General features: G+C 32.4%; 1 protein-coding gene across 2 annotated transcripts; it reads left to right on the top strand.

The window, feature by feature from the left end:
- The first annotated feature begins 318 nt into the window (after positions 1-318).
- On the top strand, positions 319-8,931 carry LOC110645812 (uncharacterized). 2 transcript variants are annotated; one of them, XM_021799064.2, is made up of 14 exons: positions 319-673; positions 760-894; positions 1,352-1,508; positions 2,425-2,507; positions 2,758-2,817; positions 2,914-3,126; positions 3,442-3,570; positions 3,783-4,463; positions 5,081-5,273; positions 5,390-5,583; positions 5,982-6,086; positions 6,833-6,972; positions 8,095-8,370; positions 8,487-8,931. In XM_021799064.2, the coding sequence occupies exons 1-14, from the start codon at positions 449-451 to the stop codon at positions 8,749-8,751; spliced, it is 2,856 nt and encodes a 951-aa protein (XP_021654756.2). In that variant the 5' UTR covers positions 319-448; the 3' UTR covers positions 8,752-8,931. The 2 variants fall into 2 exon arrangements, with proteins under 2 accessions (XP_021654756.2, XP_021654755.2); XM_021799063.2 differs by having other exon boundaries at positions 320-673; positions 3,439-3,570.
- Positions 8,932-27,724: the final 18,793 nt, after the last annotated feature.

Raw genomic sequence — 27,724 nt, 5'->3', positions numbered from 1 at the left:
CAACTTTGATTATATCATATCAAATATAGCCAAGTCATATGTTTAGAAATGCTTAACAAATACTTTTGGATATTATTTCACAAAATTTTATGTACAAAATTAATTTTTCCTAAATTAAAATTTAATTTTAGCTTTTTTTTTTTTAAATTGAAGGATTTAGATAATTTATTAAAATTAAAACGTTTGATTATAATCATAAGTTAATAAAAACATTTAGCATTTTTATCTAAAAAGCTTAAAAATAAAAAGGCAGAAACAACCATAAACTGATATGGGCCCAAATTTCAAATAGCCCATAGCCAGACCTTTTTGTTTTTGTCTTTTTCTTACAAGCATAGCCGGAGTCACCGCCGACGACATAACCGAGCAAATAAAAACTACTCTAAACCCTAAACCCTCGGCCAGAGCTCCTTCTTTCTCTTTGTCCCCCTCCTTTGGCACAGTTTCAATGGCGAAGACAGCGAAAGGAGCCGGCAGTGACAAGAAAGCCAAGAAGAAGAACAAGAAGAACAAAAAGTCTGGTCCAAGCACCGTGGCAATGAAGCTCAAGACTCCAAAAGACAACCCTTTCGAGACCATTTGGTCCCGCCGCAAATTCGATATCCTCGGCAAGAAAAGGGGCAAGGGCGAAGAACGCCGTATCGGCCTCGCACGATCCCTCGCTATCGACAAGGTACCTCTCTCTCACCCTCTCAAATTCCACAAATGTTGTATTTTGCTTGTATAAGTAAGCATAATGTTGATGTTTGGTGGTGGCAGAGGAAAAAGACGCTGCTGAAGGAGTTCGAGCAAAGCGGGAAGTCGTCGGTGTTCGTCGACAAACGAATCGGGGAGAAGAATGATGAGCTCGGAGAGTTTGATAAGGCAATTATGCGGTCCCAGCGCGAGCGTCAGGTTTGCCTTTGTTTTTCCATGCTTGTTTATTGGAAAGAGTGAAGGAATAATGGTGAATAAACTTTTCATTAATAAGACTTTTCTTTTTGGTGTATCTGAAAAATAATTGAGCGAGGCAATTGGGTAGCTCCCTCAATAGAGATCCCAAGCCCTTATGGTTGTGGGACTTTTGTAGGAAATCATTGTCAACTATAACCTTGCATTTCTATGGTTGTGGAACTACAAATGATTTTTATATATCTTCTTTGTTATACGTGTTCTTCTCTGGGCTTTAGAAATTCACAAGGTTAATTTTTGGAAACAATTTAGTTGCTGTTTTGTACAAGTCTATATATATATATGAATCAAAAGGGGGGAGGTTATGTATTACGGATTTCACCTCTACAAGTTATTATCTCTCTCTCTCTCTCTCTCTCTCTCTTGTTAATTGTATTTTTTTGTATTTCATTTTTTGTAGTTGAAATTAAGCAAGAAGAGCAAGTATAACTTATCAGACGGGGAAGAAGAGGATTTAGAAATTCAGGGCTTTGGTCCCCTTCTAGAGCGGGATGATTTTGACGATGAAATGCTGTCTGATGATGATAAAGATGATGCAGAAGCAGATGAAACAAGAAGTATGAGCTTCAATTTTTTTTTTTTTTAATTTTACAAAATTTTCTTTGTTTATCTAATAATGCTAGTGGCAAGCTGACTTTGGTTTAGCTTTTTGGTTCCTACTATTGATCATATGAACTAAAACCACAGGCACATTTTTTTTTCCTTATTTTTGTTTTGAGTGAACTTCCTGGGGGTGGATTCTGATTCAAATGGGGGGATACAAATTGTGAACCAGATGGCTTAGCTTCATGAGCATTAATTTTGCTTGATAAACTATTTTTCTGTTCTAAAATGTCTTTGTATCATTATCTAAATTAATTAGCTACTTTCTTCTGCTGCTTTGGTGAGGTTGTATACCGAAATTCTTGTTTTCTTTGCCATGTTGTGTGCTTTCTAAATGTTATAAGTTATGATTTCTCCATATTTTAGCATGCCTATGGATGCAAAGTTTTCATCTTTGGCTTTTGACATCTGCAGACCACAGCAGAATGTGTTAACTGTTCTAAATTTGGAAAAAACATGTCCCTTGATACTTTCCAATTTTCTCTCTATAAATGCCATCTCTTTATTGTTTTTGCTGCCTTCTTTTACTGTTTACGTATCTTAAAGGGTTTCATATTTGTTTTTCTCCTCTTTTTGTCTGCTAAACCATAGTTTCTCCTGCACTATATGTGTAATTTCGTTTGGTTGACATTTGATTCCTTTCTTTCTTTCTTCTTCTTCTTCTTCTTCTTTTAATAGACATCATACAGTTTGCTGCAATTTGTTTATGCGATGACTTTGATGCTTATCAGTCTAGTAGTCTCGTGACATGTGGTTAAACAATCATGCACTCTATTACTGGTTGTTATGGTATTATTTCAGACTTTTTATTTCATGAATAGCTTTGAGTTTCATTCATGACTTAAACCTCATTTTTCTTTTTCTTTGCAGGGAAGTCAGCCAACTTAAAGCAACTTAATGACCATGATACACCAAATCAAGTAGAGCAGGGCATGGTGGAAGGGGAAGAAAATGTGAGACCTACCCTGTTACTTCAGTTTTGGGTCTTCAATCATCATGTTCAAATTTGAGAAATTATATATTATTCCTATTACTAAAATTTTTGGCCTTAGAATTCAATGAGATATTTCTGCAAGTCTGTTTAACATAATTGTATTTAGCTGTTCTATTCAATTAAAATTTTGGTGGGAATGCCAAATGATGCCTTGTCCCTGATTTAATGTCCCTGATTTAAGGTATGAGTGTATGACTTTCCAATTGCAGAAGCACAAAACCAAGAAGGAAGTAATGGAGGAGGTTATTTTGAAGAGCAAGTTCTTCAAGGTGCAGAACTCTTTGTCTCACTGAAACTGCTTACAAAATGAGACTGTCTTTGTTCTGATGTTGTTACGTAATTTTTTTTTGGACATATTGTGCCAGGCTCAAAAAGCAAAAGACAAGGAAGAAAATGAAAAGTTGATGGAAGAATTGGATAAAAGCTTCACATCTTTAGTACAGTCTAAGGTCTTGTTATCTTTGACTGAACCTGGCAAGATGAATGCCTTGAAGGCGCTTGTGAATCAGAGCATTCCTAATGAGCATTTGAAGAAGGATGATTTATTAGTTACTCAAAAACCAGAAGCTTTTAGTCAGGTGTGGTTTGATGGTTTTGGGCTCTGAGTTTGCTACTTTTACCAGTCCTATTTTTATGTTCTAAAAGTTCCTGGATTTTTTTTTTCTATTGTTTAGATTTCAAGTGTGGCCAAATTATAGATATATTATCATGTGAAGACCTTTAATCCCCATTTTATTGAAGGGGATGGTTTCTATAACTTTGTCACCCTAGGAACTGCTATTCTTTGTTCATTTTATAAATGAGCTGAAGCTCTAAACTTAACGAATAAGAATTCCTGCCTAGTTTACCTAATTCTAAGCATGGAAATTTAGCCTGTTTGCTGTTTTCAGCAGGGAAAACCTGATTCTTATGATAAACTTGTCAAAGAGATGTCATTGGATATTCGTGCTTATCCATCAGACAGGACAAAGACACCAGAGGAGATTGCCCAGGAGGAGAGAGAACGACTAGAGCGATTAGAGGTATGTTTCTGCTATGTTGAAGCTAAGTGTTTCTAGTGCAGTGCTGCAGATATAAATATAGCTTACTAACTTGTATGGCTCGCCAGTTTCTGGTATAAACTACTTTTATTTTCCTTTTTTTATTGATCATAACTGTGAATCTATCTTTTGATCTACTGTTGCCTGCAGATTTAAACTTTTCTCACTAACTTGTATGGAAAACCACTTTTCAGGAAGAGCGACAGAAACGGATGCTTGCAACTAATGATTCAAGTGATGAGGAGAATGATGATATTGAAATGCCATTGACCCAGAGGCCAAGGTCAATATCTGGGGATGATCTAGGTGATTCCTTTTCTTTCCATGAAGAGCCTAAGGCTAGAAAGGGCTGGGTTGATGAGATTCTTGAACGAAGGGATGTGGATGGCTCTGACAACGAGGATGATAATTCTTCTGAAGATTCAGAAAGTGCTGAAGATGATGGTGATAATGAAGGATCTGATGAAAGTGATAATAGTGAAGACAAGGATGAAAGTGATAAAACTCTGTCGTTGAAGGACTGGGAGCAGAGTGATGATGATAATCTTGGAACAGATTTGGAAGGTGATGAAGAAGAGTACAATGACAAGCTTGATGATGAAGATGAAGCAATAGAGCCCAGAGGCTACAAGAAGTCAAAGAAAAATGACAATGTTGAGACTAGAGAAGGAAACGGCGAATCTTTGGCTGCAAAGAACATAAAGCAGTGTTCAACTGAAAAAGAAATTCCCTTTTTAATTGAAGCCCCAAAGAGCTTTGAAGAACTGTGTGCATTATTGGATAATTGTTCTAATGCTAATGTTATGGTAGTAATCAATCGAATTCGGGCAAGCAATGCTATAAAACTTGCTGCTGAAAATCGGAAGAAAATGCAAGTATGGAAGTTTTCTTCCACCTTTATTTGCCTTGTCTCTTATTCATTTATTTATTTATTTTTGCTGTCGGAGATAGACACATTCTGCATATCTTTACCAATCCAAGTGCTCCCTTAACTGACGGACATTTAATTAATTTATTTAAAACACTAGTTCTCAAGTTCATGTATTGGCATGACAACTGTCGGTTCCGCATCTAATTTATAATAGGATAATGAGCAAGGTTTGAGTGTTCTAGTAGAGTAGTTATGTTCTGGAAGTGCCATGGATGTTTTGTTTTTCCTATGTTGATTATGTGCTCCTAAAGTAATCAGTATAAATGTTATGGCTGTATCGCCATGGATGAGATTTGCTAGTTACCATAATGGTGATTTTGGTTAATATGCTTATCAGATTTATATTCATTATTTGTTGATTTCTTTTTCTGACCTTTTTCAGCATGTATATTTTATAAAATTTTATCAGATTATTCATTATTAAAAATGTTATCTGATTACTAATCAATATTTTGCTTACTTAAGCCATCCTGAGGATATTTATCAGAACACCTAAGGATAGTTTCTTAAACTATTGTTTGAGTCTCAATTCTCATGCATGATATGGTTATGCATTTGCAGGTATTTTATGGTGTATTATTGCAGTATTTTGCTGTCTTAGCAAATAGAAAGCCATTGAACTTTGAGTTGTTAAATTTTCTGGTTAAGCCACTGATAGAGATGAGCATGGAGATTCCATACTTTTCTGCAATATGTGCTCGTCAGCGGATCTTGCATACTCGAACACAATTTTGTGAATCTCTTAAGAATTCAGGTAGCTTCTAATAGAATGAGGGAGTTATTGGTTTTTCCAATTTGTTCTGAGTTTCTTAGTCCTCTGCAGCTTGCAAACAAAATAATCTAGCTTTTTTTTTTTTTATCTTAATGCAGAGAATGGTTGTTGGCCTTCCATGAAAACATTGTGTCTCTTGAGGTTGTGGTCAATGATTTTTCCATGCTCTGACTTACGTCATGTTGTCATGACCCCAGCAATATTATTGATGTGTGAATATCTGATGCGTTGCCCCATCATGTCGGGTCGTGATATTGCAGTTGGTTCTTTCTTATGCTCTATGGTTCTCTCTGTACGTACACTCTGGTCCAAAAATTTTCCCTCCATTTTTTTTCTAATGAACCTTGTGCAAAATGCTTCATTTTATTTTAACCTTGGGCACCTCTTCTTTAGGCCACAGGTTTTTTCATCTTGCAGTTGGTTTTGGGCACACTTAACAGTCATGACATCCGTGTCCTCCTCCTGCATTTATCTCTATGTTATTTCTTATTTAATATGAAGTATAAACTTTTCACTTTCAAGCATCCTGCTATCGTGATGCTTAATGTCATACAATTTTAGCTTGCATTATACTGTCTACTCAGCCATAATGACAGCAGCTTGGTTAAAATCATATGTTAGTACCACTTGCATGACCTTTTTTTCCCATTCTTGCAGTTTTAAGCTATTAATGTGATCCATTTGTTGCAGGTCGTTAAACAATCTAAGAAATTCTGTCCTGAAGCCATAATGTTTCTCCAATCACTGCTAATGGCAGCTATTGAAAGAAAACAAGCATCTTATCATGAATCTCAGGTATACGACATAATAATGGTTTGTTTCATGGTGTGGCTTACATTGTAGCATGGTTTTTGCTGTCTTATTTTCTTGTTTTCATTCAGCAAATGATTATCATCCAATCCCAACCCAAATGTAAATGGAAGGGCTAATAGGTTCATATATCAGAATTTTCTGTTTTATCCAATTCTTCTAATTTTATCAATTGTATATATACTAGACTTTATAATTGGTAGCAATTGAATTTTGGGTAGAAATCATACCTCAAAATATGTCCACTCAGAGCCACAGAATTGACATGCCAAAAGGCCAAAACAGTTGCTTTAACTGAATATGATTTCAACTGTTGACTATGGCCTACTTGAGCCTCTCTAACCCTGTCAATCCTCTGTTTTCTTTCTCTCTCTAGTAAGACGTAGCTTTTTTGATGGTTACACAACTTAAGAGTTAGATTCCTGTCAAATATTTCAAGTCAAACTCAGCCTGCTTAGCCTTGTTAACATATGAATCCAGCCTCTATTGCGATGATTGCTACCACTGAATATGTTTGCTACCAATTATCAAGAATGACTGAATGAGATAAAATTGATAATCGGAGTTGAAATTCTCATAAAGTTCAAGGTTTATGGCCATCAGCCCTAAAGGAAAATACAACTGATCATTGTAATTTTCAGTTGTGCGCTTGCTTTTGAACTGTGCCTTATGAAGGCCACACTACTTCAGTAGGTTAAAGAAATGACTGTTGATTATTCTTATTCTGGCAGTTTTATCATCTTGTGGAACTAAAAGCACTTGGGCCCGTGCTATTTATTCGCCATTGTGTAAATGAGATTAGTCCTCTGAATTTCTTTATGATAATGGACATGCCAGAGGACTCTGCCTTTTTAAGTTCAGATAATTTCAGGTAAGAGATTTTGTTTGTCTTTATTGATGCATAAGTCTTGTCATGTAGGACAACTTTGTTAGCTTCATTTGAAATCTATAAAAGCTTTTTTAGGTTCATTCGAAATCTGTAAAAGTTAAGTGTGTATGCAGAAAAATACGATATCCAAAGTTGAATAATTTGAGATAAACATAAGGTGAGAAATCTAGGTCTAGGGCTATTTTTCAGATGCAGGTCGGCATCATAAACTGTATCAGTGAGCAGTATTTCAGGGATTATATTTGAGAACAGATGCTAATTTATGTGATTTACAGTTGGGATTTTCAGTGCAAGATTCAGAAAGTTTGATGGAATGAAAATAGAGTCTGAATAGGAGTGGCATTACTTGCAGAACAAAGAAAAGAAAAGGGAAAAATTATTAGCATTACACCTAAAATTCCTTAAGCGCATAACATGTAAGATCTCACTGGCATCATAGTTAATGTTAGAACTGCATCACTCAATCCTAAAGAAGTACTACTGCTAGAGATCCTGGAGAGTAGTTCCCTAATTGATTGGTAAATGGAAGGTATATTACATGAATGAATGTATATATAGAGGTTTCAATTGTTATTAATCCAACTAGAACTTGGGCTCTAAATATATATATATATATATAATTCTGATCTATAAATAAGGGCCCAATAAAAATAGTATTCTCAAAAAATGAGACTCGAAATGCTATAGCACAGCCCATTCCAGCAAACCATCTTGTGAGCCAATGTGAAACATGTAAATATTTAAAATTTTGCTTGTTGCATCCAGTGTCATCTTGTCTTCATTTTTTTCATTCCTTTATTAGGATTTTATGAGGGTATCTTTTTCCCTTGGCCCCCAAAATTGCCCCCATGTAGTTAATTGTTTGTTTCCAAATGTGCTGCAATCCCTAGAACTGTAAGTTTTGTGGATTAAAGATTTACCTTGCTTTTTGATCATATGGTAAGGTTTCATCAAGATGCCATTCAGAATTACCTCACAATGATTGATGTTTTATTATATTGTGGCAATCGAACAGTAATTGGGACTCATCTTGGTACTATCTGCATATCAATGCCATTATTTCCCCTTTTGTGCTAATTACAAAAAATGAATTTCCATATGCAGGGCTAGTGTGCTAGTTACTGTGATAGAAACTCTACAGGGATACGTTGATGTTTATGAAGGGCTGAATTCCTTCCCTGAAATATTCTTGCCAATTTCGACATTGTTACTTCAAGTGGCAAAACAGGAACACTTGCCAGCAGCATTACAAGATAAATATAAAAATGTTGCTGAACTTATTAAGAAGAAAGCTGAACAATATACACAGCGGCTACCACTTCAAATGCGGAAGAAGAAGCCACTGCCCATCAAACTACTTACTCCAAAATTTGAGGAGAAGTAAATAACCATTTGCCTCACTTCTCCTTTCTTTCTTTTCTTCTTCTTTGATGTGTGTGTGCGTTGCATTTGTGATGGAGTGAGATGGATTTAACATTTACAATATTGTTCTGCAGCTTTGTTAAGGGTAGAGATTATGATCCAGATCGTGAACGGGCTGAAGGAAGAAAGTTAAAGAAACAACTAAAAAGAGAAGCTAAAGGGGCAGCTCGCGAACTGCGAAAGGACAATTATTTCTTATATGAAGTGAAGGAAAAAGAAAAAGCTTTAATGGAAGAAGAAAGAGCAGAGAAGTATGGACAGAGCAGGGCTTTCCTCCAAGAGCAAGAACATGCTTTCAAATCTGGACAGCTAGGAAAAGGCAGTAAGAGAAGAAGATGATTTTATATGTTTGTCCTACTTGCTTGTTTCCTTTGTAGTTTTTCTTATTACTGAAATCATATTTCCCACATGTTTTTTTTTTTTTTAGAATAGTCTCTGATCTATGACATAGTAGTTTATTGAGGACGGTTCTTGAAATAATGGTTGCTGCTTTGCTATGTATTTATCCTTTATTTTTTTTTGGTGCAAGGCAGTAATCTAGTCATAAAAAATTTGCCATGTGAAATATTTATGTATTTTCAAAATCAAAATTTTCATTCATTAGACGCTTAATTGGACTTGAATGCTCAATTACAATCCATCATTTTATTATTATTATTTTCAAATTCACAAGTTATTGGCTATCATGTATACATTCTGAATCCAAGCAAGTCACTCTGGGAAGCCAAAGCATTCCACAACCAGTTTGAGCTTCAATCATGCGTGGGGTTTTGACTTTGGGATTTAAACTGACAATTGTTGGCAGAAAAGCTTATGGAGAAATGGCAGTAACTTAGAATGATACCATTTCAAAGACAAAAATGTTTTTCTTATACAAGTTAAACTCGAACGGTCGATCGGATCCATTTATTAGGTTCGGTTTTATTTACTTGTATATCCTAATTTTATAAACTCATTATGAATCAATACGTACTGATTGGGATTAGACTGGTGATATATAGATATATACACACACACACGAAAGCTGCTTTTCTTAACATAAATGATATGATATTAAATATTAAATGACAATTACTATGAGACGATTTTAAATAAGTATGAAGGAGTTTTTGTTTTTCTTCGCTACTTTCTAATTTGATTAATTAATGATTTTAACAATTAATGTTTTTTGTGCAAACATGAATTACTAAATTATATATTTTTCTATCTTGTAAATTTTTGTATAAAAAAAAAATCTATTTATTGTTTTATAAATCTTTAATATATTAAATTTATTTTTCATCGGTATGAGTAAATTTATTAGAATGTAGAATTCTAACAAATATTTACATATTAAAATTTAATTAATTTTTTTTAATTAATAATTATTTACGAAATATATCAAATTATTTTTTTAAACAATTATAATATATTTAATAATAAATCGATTAAATTTAAATTAAATTTAAAATTTTAATTTTTTTTAATTATCTGTTGACTACAGAATTAAAATTATAATTATAAAAACATTTTTGAAATTCATAGTAAATTAGGGTTGGACTAGAACCCATCTCTTTGGCCAGACGCCGGTCACTGTTATCTAACAATTTTATTTTATTTTATTTTATTTTTTTATTGAGAAGTTGAATGCCTTATTTAATTAGCAAAAAGTGAGTCATGAAATTTCAAGTTATCAAGAAAGTAAAAAAATTTAATCCGTCTAGTCGTTTCTTTATTCGTAGTACTCAGTGTTCAAATTAGTGGGCCCTTGCCCTGTTTCTTTTTTTTCTTATCCAACAAGTGTTGAGTATAGAAATTAGATTTACTATTGAGCAGCCACAGTCTAGTTTCAAATTAGAATCGAATTAGAATCGGTTTAATCAAAATGAGATTAAATCAGACCGAAATTATTTTTTTATTATTTGATTTAAGTTTATATTTTTTAAAAATTATAAATCAGTAATTTCAAATTAGATTGAATGAATAGTTCTGAATCAAAGCAAATCAATAATTAAAATACAAAATAGCTCAACAAATACTTCACCTCACTTTTAATATATTTATATAAATCTCAAATTATCCTAACAATTATTTTCTATACTCTCTTTAATTTTTAATACTCATTCAATTTCTCTAAAATTCTTTAAATAATTATTTTCTATACTTTTTTTAATTTTCAATACTCTCTCAATTTTTCTACATTATTATTTTATAAATTCATTAAAATTCTCAATACTATCTCAATTACTCTATTATTATTTAATATATTCAATAAAATTATATTCAGTAAAATTTTCACTATCCTTTGTTATTATTTTCAATTATCAAATTTTACCATATGATTTTTAGAAGAAGGACAAGTAACAGAAATGAAAATTTTGATTTCTCTAATTATACACATTTTTAAATTTCTTTAAAAAAAATTAATTTTAACTCTAATTTTTAATCAAATCTAAGTTTATAATGTCCTAAATTATCTTCTAAATCATTTTAAATTATTATTTTTAAAATCACCCTTTAAATTATTTGAGACCAAAACTTAAATCAGAATTGATAATTTAAAAATTATCTTTAAAATCATCTTAGAATAATTCAATTTAAGTTCATAATTTTACTAAACTTAAATCAGTGATTTAAAAATCTAATCAGTAATTTTTAAATTGGAGCTATTCCTGCTTATGACGCTTTTAAAAAGAGAATTTAAATTTCAATCATTAAAAAAAAAAAATATTAAGATAATCAATACAAACCCTTAAAAAATTAATCTTTTATACATCGGGAAACGGATTTAAAGAATTCCCTGTCGTATTATATGTGTGAATGTGTGCGTTGTGTGGGTCGAGAATTGGAAGCCATAATCACATCACAGACCAAATCAATGATCTTACCGGTGACAATGACAACACTATATAAATATAAAGTAATGATTGGTCTATTAAAATTTTAAATACGTTCGAAAACATAAGGGGCTTTTTAAAGTAAGACTTTCAAAATTTTTTTTAAATATTTGTTAATTTATTAAATTAATCAATTATTAATATATATATTTTTAAATTTTTGCATATTTTTTTAAAAAATTTTCACTCTGAAACAATAAAATATTACAAAAATTAAAAAATGTAAAAAATTTTAACTTTAAAAGTGTAACAGCAATTAAAATATGAAATAGTACTTTCAATTATTGTGGAAGATGTTATTACGTGAGTCGGGATTTTGAAATTACATATAAGTTGAGTTAATTACACATTTAACGCTTTAACTAAAAAAAAATAATATTAAGGTATTTAAATTTTTTAAATTTTATTTATAATAAAAATTTCTTAATTTTTAATTTAAATAATATAAATTCTTTTTATAACTTTTAGCAGTAAATTTTCAAGTTATTTATATTAATGTAACATTTATCAAAATAAAAAAAAATTATATTTTTTTAAATTGATAATTTCGAGTAAACAAGTTTTGGATTGTTGTAACATCGATTTGTGCAATTTTGATCGTCAGGGCTATGAATAGAGAGAGTGAAGAAACCAAAGAGAAATAATTAGAAAATATTATTTTTAATTAAATTTTTTCTTGACAAATGTGAAATTAATAAAAAGAAATATAATTTTTTTTTTTAATTTAACAAGTGCCACATTAAAAAAAAAACCTAAAAATTGACTATTGATGCCATAACTTGATTTCATGGGGACTGGCATTAGAACTTGAGGTAGCTTAAAGCCTCTGAAATCCATAACAAGTCTCTCCTTTCCCAAACCCATAATCAGGCCCAACCTACAGAACAAGATAAAATAAAATAAATGGGCAAAGTATACTTTAGCATCTTATACTTTTGCCTTTTTAGCATTGAGGGGTATGTACTTTGTTTTGTGCCAATTAAGGATAGGAACTTGGCTCTATTTTTACCCAAAGGATAAATTGATAATGGTGTTAAATGATGCTAACGTGGCACCAATGTATAACATTGCATTGAGGTGGCATGATGACGTGGTGCCATGCATGATGCGGTGATACATGGCATGCCACGTCAGCATCGCGTCATACATTGGTGCTACGTTAGCATCATTTTTTATGCTATAATTCATTTTATCACCTAAGTGTAAAAATATGAAACTACATGTCCTAAATTATAAAAATATGAAAGTACAAGTCATAAATTATATATATATATAAAAAGCAAAACTCAAGCCCTAAATGCTAAAAGCGTAAAAATTTTGAAAGTACATAAAAAAATAAGGAGAGAGAGACAGAGAGAGAAAGGGAGAGAGAGAGAGAGAGAGAATGAAAGATAATGAGAGAGAAATAGGAAGAAAAAGAGGCATGGGGAAGAGAGAGAGAGAGAGAGAGAGAGAGAGAGAGAGAGAGAGAGAGAGAGAGATGGGGAGAGATAGAGATAGATTGACTCTCCCATGTCTCTCTCTTCATCTCTCCCTCTCCCTCTTTCTCTCACTATATCTCCCTTCTCTCTCTCTCTCTCTCTCTCTCTCTCTCTCCCCTTTTTTTTCATGTATGTTTAAAACCACAAAAGTTTTAAATAGAGAGAGAGAGAGAGAGAGAGAGAGAGAGAGAATGGGAGAGATATGAGAGAGAGTGAGACACAATAAGAGAAAGAGGGAGAGGGAGAGACGAAGAGAGACATATGGGAGAGTCATTCTGTCTTTATCTCTCTCCATATCTTTCATTCTCTCTCTCTCTCCTTATTTTTTCATGTACTTTTATCATTTAGGGCTTGAACTTTGCTCTTTTTTTTTTTTTCAATTTAGGACTTGTACTTTCACATTTTTATAATTTAAGACACGTACTCTCACCTTTTTACACTTAGGTGACCAAATGAATTATGGCATAAAATTTGATGATGTGGCATGCTAATGTGGCACCCATGTATGATGTGGCATAGACGAGGTATACCACATCATTCATGGAGCCACGTCATAGATAGGTGCCACATCAATGTCATTTAACACGGTTAGCAATTTGTCCTTATAGTGAAAATGAAGCCAAAGTTCTGCCCGTAATTAACACAAAACAAAATACATGCCCTCAGACCAAAGTATAGGGTAAAGTGTACTTTGCCTAAAATTAATATATTATAAGTCAATTTGAGCCAACTCAACCTAATAACTATCTGAAATACATAGATAGGAGAGTCCAGCTCAACCTTGATGCCCAACACGCATAACCACGTAATACCATTAATTTCCATTAATGTGTATGTGTGTGTGTATATATATATATATATATATATATATATATATATATATATATAAAATAGTGTCACAATAGAGTTCTAAGAATTAAATAAATAATTAAATAAACTAATAAATAAATAAAAAGTTCTAATTAACTATATTGTATCCTGCAGGAAAAAGTGCAAGTTAGATTCTAAAAAAAATTACTCCTCCTGCAACCTAGGGAAAAATTATTGAATAGGAGTGAGCGTTTGACTCAGTGAGTTTAGATGTTGATTACAGATGCAATTTCTACAACTACCTAAAACTAATGCAATTCTATCATGAAATGCACATTCAACACATATAACAAACAATTCACCCAATATTTGCATGATAAAATAATTTAGAGCTACTCATGCACCCAGCGTATCACATTAAGGCATAAATATAGAAGTTGATCTCTATAGAGGTCTCCAATCCAAATCCCGCCAGTGAGCTCAACTCAAGTCAGACTTACGCTTAAATCCAAGTGCAGGGACCAGCAAGGTCAACTTAAAGCTATGCCTCACCCCAACTTTCCATATCCATAAGGACAAGTTTCTGCAAGACTAGGGCGATTACCCATCCAATCCATATCCATCATATGCCATATATAGCACACACATAGCTCCAAATTATCCTTAGGGCGGTAAACGCAAGTATTTATCAACAAATAAATATGCAACAATAAGAATGCCCTTAATTTATTTAACTAAGTATGTAAATATATTTATAAAATGTATGAGCATGCCAAAAATATAAATAATATTAAAATTACAAAAATAATCAATATTCAACTCACAGACTGATTGATTCGATTGTAGCTAGTATGGCTAGAAGGATTGGGCAGCCGGCCTGATCACCTATGCAGACATACTGACCTTTATCAATTGACTGATAGAATTAATCAATTAATTTAAACTATAGAAGCAATAATTAATCTTAAGATCTTATCGAAATTTCGGCAGAGTCTCCCTTATAACCAGACATAATTCCTTGCAAGAAAAACTCAACCAAACATAGCATACAGAGCCTCAGGCCCATAACAACAATCACAATGCCTATTCGGGGCCTACAAAAAATATAATCTAGGTCCAATCGTCCAAACTTCAGCTCAGGTCCCTAACTCCTCTACAGTCCAAATAATTATTCCTAGCACTTTAAAAATTAAAAAAAAAAAAAAATTCTTGGAGGTCCTCTACATTGTCCTTATATTAATTAAATTCATTTTACTTAATTTTACTAAGTCAGGAATATTTTACAGATTATTCAACTAGCTTGACCAAGGTAAAAATTATACAACTTGATTTCAGAATTACTTTTGCAAATTTTGCTATCTGGAATGCATCCTTGAAAATACTGTAAACAACTATAAATATGACCGCCTTTTGGGTTGGCCCGTCGGGTATCTAAACCGGGCAAAAAACTTGGTTTCGAGCACTGATGAGCTATTGTTAATCCGATCACATCTAAATAAAGCCCAAATAATTTTTTAATTGTCATTTAATTATTTTTAATTTACGAAAATAAAAAAGGCTAAAAAATGTCACCAAGTGATCTAGATCGTCTAATGATTGCCTTTTCCAAATGATGTCCGATCTGAGAGGAGTTGGTCCCATCTCAAAGATTTCAGCCCGCTGAGTTAAACGGTGGTCTTAGATTGCTAGTTCAATGTCCGAATCATAGGGAAAATGGCAAAAAAAGCCACTACTTTCTCTCTCTTCTACCTCATTGGAAACACCACCATTCTAGGCATGGTTGGTTAGAAAAGAAAGATTGGAGGGAAAGGAATCGAGCACCGGTTTTTGATTTGCCATTCGATGTGTAGATCATCGAAAAAAAAGACACCAAAAGTCTCTCTCTCTCTCTCTCTCTCTTTCTCTCTCTCTTCAAAATCGCTGGAAAACACTAGCTTTTGCTGCCAACCCTGCCCCTACTGCATCGCTGGTCAGTGTTGAGCAGCTTGGGTTTTGTCTGTCTTCGTTAAATGGGAGGGTGGTCGTTGAAAAAAGGAAAAGAAAGGGAGAGAAGGGGGGTGGCGAAAATGGCGATAAAGGTTGGGGAGGGGGAGGGGGAGGGGGCTAGCTGGGTTTAAAAAAAAAAAATCTTTTTTCTTTTTACTTACTTATTAATCCCTAAACTTTTATAGTCCTTTCACTTAGGTTATTTTCTTCATCTTCAATTAGGTCCAAGCCTACCTTAATATATTTAAATTAAATAATAATAATAATAATAATAATAATAATAATAATAATAATAATAATAATAATAATAATAATATACTAAGGAAATTTAATTATATTTATATAATATAACTTAGTTTTAAAAAACTATAATTGAATTTAATAATAAAAATAATACAAATAATAATAATAATAATAAATTTCAAGGTTCTAAAACTAAATTTAAGGATTTAAAATAATCTCATAAAATTTTTTTAAACAATAAAATAATATTAGAATGATATTAGAATTATTTTATTTGAAAAATAATTGGGTTGTTACAACTGAATGTCAGATGGTTTTTTTTCTACTTAAATTAAATATTAGAGATTTTGTGTTATATATTAAAGTTTATATACTTTACTATTATATACTACTAAATTAAGATACTGTCTATATAATTTACCCCATATAAACTCCTATAATTTCTCTAATAATAGAACATGATGTTCCTTTTCAATCTCAAATCAATCCTCTTATACATATTTTTGCTTTGTTAAACAAATTTTCCTTACTATTTTTACTTTTTGAAGATTCATGATGATATGTATTTATGTTGTATTTAGATTAAATGAGTATGAAAGTCATTTCATTTCTAAATGAATATAAATATAATACTTATTTCCAAACTCAATTAGTTATAACTGATTTGAAGCCATGTTAAATTTAAATCTTATTAATTCAGAGTTGAGTAAGATTTGATTAAAGTGTAGTTAATTTCACAAAATTAATAATGTAAAATTTCAAATGAATTTTTTTACAAATTAAATAGTTTTTACAAAATTTGTTCATATCTGTTTGCACCAAAATAATTATTTCTAGCTCGTTAATTATTTTTAGGCATATGATTAATTAAATTAATTTTTTTGGAAGTTAATTAACTAATTTTGTTATATTAATTTAATTATGAGAAATGAATATTAAATGTTTATTAATTATTTTAAAGATAATAATTGGTGGGAAGTTATCTACTGGTGGCAGGTTGCCGAAATATCCGTTAGTGGGAAGTTAACAGGAAATGTAGGTGAGGAATGGTAACTACTTGTTATTTTTTATGTGGCTTGAATTTTGGATATGTCTTCATGAACTCAAATTGTGACCCGACATGAAAACTTCACGTTGCGACTCAATTGGGATAAAAAGTGTGATCTATGGTGGTAGTAGAGGGCACGGACCAGAGTTGTGATATATTTAAGAAACACAATAGGGTTAAGGTTTAAGAGTTCTGAGTGATTGTATCTTACTCTTTTCCATCATAGAGGGACTTTTTCTTTTGTCTTGCCCATGGACGTAGACCTTACGGTTGAACCACATTAAATCCTATTTTATTATTCTTCTTTTTTATACTGTGTGGTTGTGCGATTTGTGTGTGTGCCTTAGATTTGTGTGCCTATTAAAACAAACTAGTATCAGAGCTTTGTACATGAAATCTAGGGTTTACAAATGGCGTTGTCTTCAACGAAGTATGATTGTTGGTGAAAGCTCAACATCTGTAGCATGGAAGAAATTGGAGGAGTTGTGCTCTGTCAAATCGCTGACCAACTGCCTGTATTTGAAGAAAAGACTTTACAATGTGAGAATGAGCGATGGTACGCCCATTAAAGAATATCCGAATGAATTTAATTTAATCATTATGGACTTAAAGGATATTAATATTAATATTGACATTGACAGTGAGGATCGGTCCCTTATTATGCAATGTTCTTTGTGACCCTCCTATGAGGCTTTTGTTAATACTAGGTTGTATGGGAAAGATAGTATTTCACTAGACGATGTTAGTAATTCTCTAAAATTGAAGGAGTTGAAAAAGAAATTTCCAGATAATAGAGAAAAATTTGAGGGAGAATGTTTTGTGAGTAGGTGAAGAACACATTTAAGGGAGGGTTCTTCTAGCAGGAAGAAATCTAAGGCCAGATCTAAGTCAAGAATGAAAAAGGCTAATTGTTTTGAGTGTGGGGAGTAAGGTCACTGCAGGAGAGACTATCCCAAGTTGAAAAATAAAAAGGGAAAGCAACCAGAAAGTTCTATGAATGTGGTTAATAGGTTTATCGATGCTAATGGTGATGACAATGCTGGGCAAATTTTATCTGTGAGTTCAAATCATGGACAAAATTCTTGGAATCTTAATACTAGTGCTACTTATAACATATGTCCACACAGAAACTAGTTTGTCACTTACAAATAGATGAGTGGTAACGTGTTTTTGGGTAATGATCTTGCATTACCTGTGGAAAGAATTAGTAACATCAGATTGAGGATGTGTGATGGCATTGTCAAAACTATAGAGTGTTGGCATGTTCCAAGACTGAAGAGGAACTTGATTTCTCTTGGGATACTTGACTCTCATGGATTCAAATACCATATAGAGAATGGAGTTCTCAAAGTGTGCAAGGGCTCTATGGCACTCATGAAGATCAGTTTGGTTTTAGGATTGTATTTTCTTTAGGGCAGTACAATTTCAAGGAAAGCTGCAGTAGCATTCAGAAGCAATAATAAGAATCAGGCTCAATTGTGGCATCTGCATTTTGGTCATATGAGTGAAAGAGGATTAATCTGTGTTGAGCAAGCGGGATTTATTAGAAGGGCAGAAAATAAAATCTGTGGACTTTTGTGAATACTTTGTGTTCGGTAAATAGACCAGGGTGAAGTTCAATAAAAAGGCAGCTCACAAGACTAAAGGAATGGTGGATTATATCCACTCAAATCTATGGGGTCCTAACAAATCCCTTTCAAGAGCAGTGTTAGGTACTTCATGACTTTGATTGATAATTACTCTCAGATGGTGTGGGTGTATTTTCTAAAAACAAAAAATGAGGCATTTTCAACCTTTGTAAAATGGAAGATGATGATTGATAAGCAGACATAAAAAAAAGGTCAAGCATCTTAGAACTAATAACAGGTTAGAATTTTGCAATCGTGAGTTCGATGCATTCTGTAGTAATGAAGGTATAGTGAGACATCGCACTTATATAAGGACACCACAACAGATGGTATTGCAGAATACATGAATAGAATGCTTTGTGACAGAGCACAAATCATGCTCTCACATTCAGGATTGGGAAAGGATTTTTGGGTTAAAGTAATTAATACAGCCTGTTTCTTGGTTAATAGATCTCCATCTATAGCTATTGAGTGTAAAAATCCTTTTGAGATCTGGTTTGGTTCACATGCTGATTACTCTCAACTAAGAGTGTTTGGTTGCCTTGCTTATGCTCATGTGAGAGATGGTAAGCTTGAGCCGAGGGAAAGAAAATGCATATTTCTAGGGTATGCATCTAGAGTGAAAGGCTACAACTTGTGGTGCAATGATTCAAAGTCTCCAGGATTAATTATTAGCAGAGATGTGACATTTAATGAGTCTGCATCATTGGATAGTCAGAGAAAGAAGTCAATAGCAGAAGCAGATCATGGTGTCAGATAACAGGTGGAGCTTGAGATTGATACTTTAGTAGTTCAGTCCAGTGATTCAGAGGATGAGGTACAAGATCCTAATCAATAAGAGGATGCACTTGAGCAATAGTAATAGGAACCATATAGCATTACAACTCGTAGAGAGAGAAGACAGATTAGGCCTCCATAAGATATGCATATGCAAATTTAGTTGCATTTGCCTTATTAGTTACTGAGATAGTTGATGTGCATGAACTTAGCAATTATGGAGAAGCTATTTCTTGCTTAAATATAGATCAATAGGTCAGTGCTATAGGTGAAGAAATTGAATCTCATCACAAGAATTAGACTTAGGAGCTTGTAACATTGCCTAAGGGATAGAAAGTGATAGGCTGCAAATGGGTGTTTAAGAAAAAAGAAGGCACTCCAGGGGTTGAAGCACCTCGATATAAAACACGACTGGTAGCAAAAGGCTTTACTCAAAGGGAGGGAATTGACTTTAATAAATTGTTTTCTCTAATTGTGAAGCACAGTTTTATCAGGGTTTTACTTGCTATGGTTGCTTTTCATGATCTAGAGCCTGAGCAATTAGATGTGACGATAACATTTTTGCATGGTGAGCTAGAGGAGAAAATTTATATGAGTCAACCTAAGGGATTTGTCATTCCAAGTATGGAAAACCATGTTTGCTTGCTTAAGAAGTCTTTATATGGTTTGAAACAGTCCCCTAGGGAGTGGTACAAAAGATTTGATACAATCATAGTTCTTAATGGCTTTATTCATAGTTCAAATGATAGTTGTGAGTATCATAGGAAGCTTTTAGATGATTCTTTTGTTTATTTACTATTGTATATGGATGACATGCTTATTGCTACTAAAAGCATGTCACAAATTAACATTCTGAATAAGCAATTGAGTGATGAGTTTGAGATGAAGGATTTAGGTGCTGTAAAGAAAATTTTGGGAATGGAAATTACTAGGGATAGAAGTGTTGGGAAGCTTTTCTTGTCTCAGTAGGCCGTGTTGAGAAAGTGCTTAAGCATTTCAACATAAATAATGTTAAGCCAATGATTGTTCCATTCGCTGCCCATTTCAAGTTATCTGCATACATGTCACCAAAAACAGATGAGGATATGGAGCACATGTCCAGTGTTCCCTATTTGAGTGCTATTGGTAGCATCATGTATGCTATGGTTTGCACCCGACATAACATTTCACATGCAGTTAGTGTTGTGAGTAGATGCATGGCATGTCTTGGGAAAGAGCATTGGCAAGCAGTGAAATGGATTCTAAGGTATTTGAAGGGTACTACAGATATTGGTCTGACATTCGATAGGGCTAAGATGAGTCATTCAATTGTTGGCTATGTGGATTCAGATTTTGTAGGAGACTTAGACAAGAGGAGATCTCTAACAGGTTATTGGTTTAGTCTCTTTGAAAGTGCTATCAGTTAGAAGGCAATATTGTAAGCTACAGTTGCTTTGTCTACCATAGAGGTTGAATATATGGCTTTAGTAGAGGCAGTAAAGGAAGCTTTATGGTTACAAGGTTTGGTGGGTAATCTTGGGTTGATATAAAACAGTCAACAGTGTTTTGTAACAGCCAGAGTAAAATACATCTCATAAAGAATCAGATGTACCATGAGCGAACTAAGCACACTAATGTTAAATATCACTTCATTTAGGACATTATATCTCAGGGGATTGTAGTTGTGCAGAAAGTCTCTACACATGGTAATCCAGCATATATGATGACCAAAGGAGTCCCAGTTAGTAAGTTTAGGCATTACCTAGACTTGGTTGGTGTTTGAAGTACTCAGTAGTGCCTCTGTGATGGCATATGACAAGACAGAGTGTTTGTGGCTATTTTTGTTGATGATAGAGGAAATTCAAATCAAGAAGAAGAATTGTTATTTTTTATGTGGCTTGAATTTTGGATATGTCTTTATAGACCAAAATTGTGACCTAACCCAAAAGCTTCATGTTGTGACCCTACTGGGATAAAAAGTGAGATATGTGGTGGTAACGGAGGGCATGAGCTAGAGTTGTGAGATATTCAAGAAACACCTACGGTTAGGGTTTGAGAGTTCTGAGTGATTGTATTTTGCTCTTTTTCATCATAGTGAAACTTTTTCTTTTATCTTACTCGTAGATGTAGACCTTACAGTCAACCCACGTTAAATCTTGTATTATTATTTTTCTTTTTTATACTGTGTGATTGTGTGATTTATGTATATGCTTTAAATTTTCGTGCCTATTATAGCACTGCTAGACTTGCAGGAAGTGGAAATGTGCTAATTCCATATGCTTCTAGGTTCTACTAGGTGCAACTATAGATACTCATTGCAATGGTATGGGAAAACCCCAACCAATCCAACTAATCAATAAATGAAGAACAATCCAAAGACTCTAGCAGTCCAATCATTCCAAAAGTCCAGTAGTAATTTTCACTTTTCAAGTATTATCCATTCAATTTCTATTACAATTTCAATTTTCATTGTATATACTTTGAATAAAGCAATACACTTTCAATTCTAATTCCAATTCCAATTCCAATTTTAGAGAGACAACCTCTCAGTTTTTTTTCAATTTACTTTGCAATTAAAGGCAAAGCTATGTTGAGTGTAGCTGGTTCTTACAATCATCCGATTCAAAAGTTAGAAGCGTCTTTTAGTTGATACACTTAATATCTAACAGCTTCGCATTTTCAATCTATTTGCTAGTTAAATTATTTTTATAGTAAACAATGTCAAATAGTTTGTTTTCTTTATTAAATTCACACTTTTTTTCCCACTCCATGAAATGTAATGAAGTATATCCTTAAGCCAACGTTACTAGATCCTTATCTCCAATTTATAGTATATATTTTTGAGAAAATAAGAGAGTTTGCATTAAATGGAGACAATATACAAATTTAAAACACAAAATTTCATACAACTATAGTTTTACATAAGAACATTTAAGATAAAATACTTATACAAAAAAAATAATTATTATTATTTTGATTTCAATAAACTAATTGTATTATCAGAGCATTTGAGTTGACTATTTGATGGAAAACATATTCCACTAAGTGGTAATTGACTACTGTTCCAAGGCTTTTTTATGAGCCCAATCTGGTAACCATTACACTTTAATCAACCATTAGAGAGAAAATATGTATCTCATATCATTGCACTCCTACCTAAATAGTAAAGTATTACACTTAATAACTCCACAATATGGAAAAATAATAGATTATCATAAGGGAGGAAAGAACAAATCCTTACAAGGGAGGAAACAACTGATCCTCACAAAAGAAGAAACAAAAAACTCAAGGTATATCAATAAGAATATATCTGATTACAAATACAGATTTAGTTTAAAAGGATAATGATATGAAGATTATGAAAAACACAATATAAAATATTAAAAAATAATTAAAAAATGAAATAAAGAAAAAGTGGATAGTTAACCATAACTATTGCCTCAATCGTCCTAAAATGATTATTAAGTGTGTTTATTTATTTATTATTGCATATATATAAAAATATAGTTTCGCTAATATCCTTATTATCATTTATTGAGGCTAAGTGAATGACATATTTGCATTAAGGAAATAATCGTGAACCTATTTCATTTGATTTATATTCTCACTCAGTATTGAGAGTAGCTGTTTCACTGCTCATAGGTATGCTGGAAGAAGTCAAAGAAATTAACTTCTATATTTTTTTCACATTTTGGGTGCTTATAAGAGAGAAGAATCATTAAATAGAAAATATGATTTTATTTTGTTAGACTTGTAAAATAATATTTAATATATCATAATAATCATAAACATAATATGAATTATAAATATAAGATTTAACTATCACTCAAATAAAGGATCTTGAATAAATAAATTCTTGCAGATCTTGAAAGCATACTTCATACAGAGTTTAATTGAGCCATAGTAATAATTGAGAGAGACTTTTTGATTCAGTAAACTGATTTCTCTCTCTGAACCTTTCTTGATTCACATACAAAATTTTAGTGATGAAAGACTTTCTTGGGATGATCATAATATCTCAGACTTTATAAAAGAGAATGTGTGTAACCTTATGGGTAGAGAAATGACAAGCTTATATATATAATTTAATAAATAATGAATAATAGAAAAAAATATATAATATAAATAAAATATAAATATAAATAAATATAATATAATAAATAAAATTTATTAATATAATAAAATATATTAATATATTAAAAATATTTGATTGTCTTACTTTATAAAAGGTTCATTTATATATAATAATTGCATCGTAGTGGGTGTAGTTTAGTGGCAAAAGTGTGATTCATTATAAGAAATAGGATTTTGCTTGTTTATTTTATATTTCAATATAAATATATAATTTATTTTTTATTTAATTTAAATATATTAAATATATTAATTAGAAATTAAATATAAAAATTTAACACATATATAAATTAACATATTATATATTAAATATTAAATTAATATATCATTTATTTATATAATTTCTTTATTTATCCTTTATTTATATATTAATTTTATTTATATATTAATATAAAGACTTAATATGATACGTCCATCAAGTACCCTTATACAATTAGAATTAGGATTTGTTTTAATTAAATTAAATATCAATTAATATCTTAAAAAAATTGATTTTGGTCCATTTAATTTTTTTAAAGTCACGGGCAAAATCTTACATTCTCCCATTTAGCACGATAATTAAGTGATATAAACTTTAATAGTATAAATATTATGCACGCATAAAATAATAAATCTTTTTCATAATGTACTTCATAATTGCCTTCCTATAATAAATTACTAAGTGTGGATTGTGGTGGTTGTACATTATTTAATCACATACTCCTTTCCATATACTACAACACTATCAACTTACCATAGTAGGTTCATAATAGATATATGTACATCACATCATGGTACATAATAATGTCTTGAAAAGACTTTTTCTGTTATCATTCACTTAAAATATTATGTGTACACAATCACGAGAAATAAGAAATACTTTAATGTATATCAGAAAACATTGATGAGCTCAGAGTGTCAAAGTCAATATATTATACGTTAATACAATCAAGACTCATTATAAGAAAATGTTCTTTAAATATTTTAGGTTATGAACCCTTAATTAACGAATCTACTATCATGATATCAATACTATTATGCTCAATAGACACTCTTCATTTCTGAACTTCCTCCTTAATGATAAAATACTTTAATTTCATATGCTTAGTACCTTTGACGTATTTATCATTTATGGAGAAAATATTGCTATGAAATTATCACAATGAATTCTCAGCAGCCTGTTAATGATGCCGACTACTTCAAGTCCTAAGATAAAATTCCACATTCATAATGCATGAATTGTAATTTCAAAACATGCCATAAATTCTGCTTTCGTAATGGATGAAGCAAATGACAGATTATTTTTGATATTGTTCCATGATACTATTCCTTTAGTTAATAGGAATAGGTAGCTGAAATAAACTTTTACTGTCAATATATCTAGCAAAATCTAAATCTCAGTATCTAATCACTTCTAAATGATTAGATCTCCTATAAGTGAATATGAAATCTTTAGTTCACTGCAGGTACAATGAAACTTTTTTTGCAGCTTTCTAGTAATCAATTATAATATAAGGAATTGTACAGGTTTGAGAATAAATCAAATTGTCCATAACTAAAGAATAAGAAATTGATTCCATTTCTTAATATTCCACATCATTCTTTAGACATTGATTAGGACTAAATTTATCCCCTTTCTGTATGGAAACAATTCCTGCTGAACATTTACGCATAGTAAATCTCTTTAGAATTCTATCAATATAGGCTTTATGGGATAATCTTAACAGTCCTTATGATATCCCCTTTCTTCAAGTTCTCCATTTCAAAAGGTTGTTTTTACATCCATTTAGTATAACTCTAAATCATAATAAGCCACCAATGCCTTAATAATTCTTAATGAGTCCACTTCTTTAAAACTGTTGAGAAAGCCCCCTTATAGTTAACACCATACTTCTGAGTATAACCCTTAGTAACAAGTCTTACTTTATATCATTCGATTTTACCATTTGAGTTATGCTTGGTCTTAAAAACCCATTTACACCCAACTAGTTTAGATACTTTAGGCAATTCGATGAGATCTCATACTTTATTTTATTCCATGGATTTTAACTCATTTTTCATGGCTTTTAACCAATAGACTCTGTCTTTCTATGGCTTGTGAAAATGAAACTAGATCTTTATTGATTCCAATGTCAAAAATCTAGCTCTTATATGTAAATCACATAATCATGATTAATTGCCACTCTCTTTTCTCTTAAAGATCTTTTTAATGGCATTTCTTATGATTCACCTTCATAGGCTCTTTATAGGTTAGCTTATTTAGGGTGTGTTTCATCATTATATTGTGCATCATTATTAGGACTTTCAACAACTACTAGAACAACATATGGAGTAGGGGTGGATATAGGAACATTAATAGGCACAAGAAAACTAACTTTAATTTCCTGTATATCCACATTTTGTCTCTCAACACTCCTTTTAACTTCATCATTCTTTAAGGAAATTAGCACTGCTAGTTTCAACAATTCTCGAACTATGTTTTGGAACATAAAATCTATACCATTTTAGATTTCTCTGGATAACCAATAAAGTATTTATTTATCATTTGAAAATCTAATTAATTTCTTTTCATCTGGATTATAAATTATTGCTTTCGCTCAATAACCCAAACATACAGGTGCCTTAAACTAGGTTTCCTTCTAATCCACAATTCATAAGGTGTTTTTAAAACTAACTTACTAGGAACCCTATTTAACAAGTATAAAATGGTTTTTAGTACATACATCCACAAAGGTATAGGTAAAGAAGAGTTACTCATCATACTCCTAACCATATACATTAAAGTCCAATTTCGCCTCTTAGCCAGCTCATTTCATTGAGGAATACTTGGTATTATATATTGTACATATATGCTACGACTTTTTAAGAACTTTATAAATGGACTAAGACATATTGTCCCAATTCATTATGTTTCTGTAACGGTCGAGCTCCAACCACTAGAGAAATTGTCCGCTTTGGCCATAAGCCTCACGGTTTTGTCCCATAGGTAGAATGGAGAACTTCCCAGGAAGTCATCCATCCTAGGATTTCTCTCAAGAGAGCACGTTTAACCCTAGAGTTCTTCCAACTCTCCAGGCCATTCCACCAAAAGGCGCCTCTTGTGATTAGTTTCTCCATTTTATATATCATTACTTTTTGAACCCAATACCATCTCCGTGCTTTACCGATGTGGGATTTGCCTAAGGGACCTTTCTCCCCCCCTTTCGAGACTTAGCGTCCTCACTGAGGTTTGCCCCACCATCACCCAAAAGGACACGCGAGTGGCTCTGATACCAATTATAACGGTCGGGCTCCAACCACTAGAGGAATTGTCCGCTTTGGCCGTAAGCCTCACGGTTTTATCCCATAGGTGGAATGGAGAACTTTCCAGGAGGTCACCCATTTTAGGATTTCTCTCAAGTGAGCACACTTAACCCTGGAGTTCTTCCAACTCTCCAGGCCATTCCACCAAAAGGCTCCTCTTGTGATTAGTTCCTCTATTTTATATATCATTACTTTTTGAACCTAAGATCATCTCTATGCTTTGCCGATGTGAGATTAAGGTCCCTTGGGCAAATCCCACATTGGCAAAGGACGGGAGAGATCCTAGACTTAAATTGGGTGGTCTTGGAATACTGGTTAGCGCCCTTTTGGGTGTAAAAGCCCAAGGGATAAATCTATAAGGCCTAGTATGAGTTAGGCCAAAGCGGACAATACTAGCCGGTGGGCCTGGCTGTAACACCCCCGTTTGCATAGCCTGATAGATTTCACTGTTCCGGTGACCGGTGTTGGTCCAGACAATTAAGGAGATTAGAACCACACTTAAGACAACTAGAGAAGCCATAAACACAAATAATTAGTAATGTTTAATTAGTTAAGTATAAATAAGAAAAACAGAACAGAAGAAGTTAAACGAGCCGAGAGTCACAGCGATGGGTGACCTTCTCGGGAATGACTGCGAAGTCATTTTAAACTCAAATTTCGAACTGTAAAAAGTGACGCTGCAGTCCTTAGGACCCTTATGAACACAGTGGAAAAGAGAAAATCACGAAAAAAAAACTGTTAAGCCAGTCAAATAATTAGGTCAGGGAGCCGGAAGAAATATTGGAATATTTACAAACTGGGATGAACCGGCGAGGGGCAATTTGGTCAATTGACCCCGAGAGCTGACTCCTGACCTAACTGTCAAATAAAATCAGAGAAAAGAAAATTTCGGGATCAAGAATTAAATTAAAGAACTATTGAAGAATTAAAGAAAAAAGAAAAAGAATAAAAATGATACTTATTACATCATGATGATGACATCATACAAGATGTCAAAATTAATTTTAATTTTCCAACCTTTTTTGATCAAGTCAATTATGGGCATAAAAACAAAAATTGAAAAACCAAATT

This window comes from Hevea brasiliensis, chromosome 18 (assembly GCF_030052815.1).
Source record: "Hevea brasiliensis isolate MT/VB/25A 57/8 chromosome 18, ASM3005281v1, whole genome shotgun sequence".
In the NCBI taxonomy this organism is placed as follows: Eukaryota; Viridiplantae; Streptophyta; class Magnoliopsida; order Malpighiales; family Euphorbiaceae; genus Hevea; species Hevea brasiliensis.
This window is presented reverse-complemented; position numbering and strand designations above follow the sequence as displayed.

Excerpts from the sequence above, each read along its gene's own strand:
- LOC110645812 (XM_021799063.2), top strand. The coding sequence starts at position 449 with ATGGCGAAGACAGCGAAAGGAGCCGGCAGTGACAAGAAAGCCAAGAAG. Across the intron at positions 4,464-5,080 it reads AAAATCGGAAGAAAATGCAA|GTATTTTATGGTGTATTATT; the intron begins GTATGGAAGTTT and ends ATGCATTTGCAG. Across the intron at positions 5,274-5,389 it reads TGAATCTCTTAAGAATTCAG|AGAATGGTTGTTGGCCTTCC; the intron begins GTAGCTTCTAAT and ends ATCTTAATGCAG.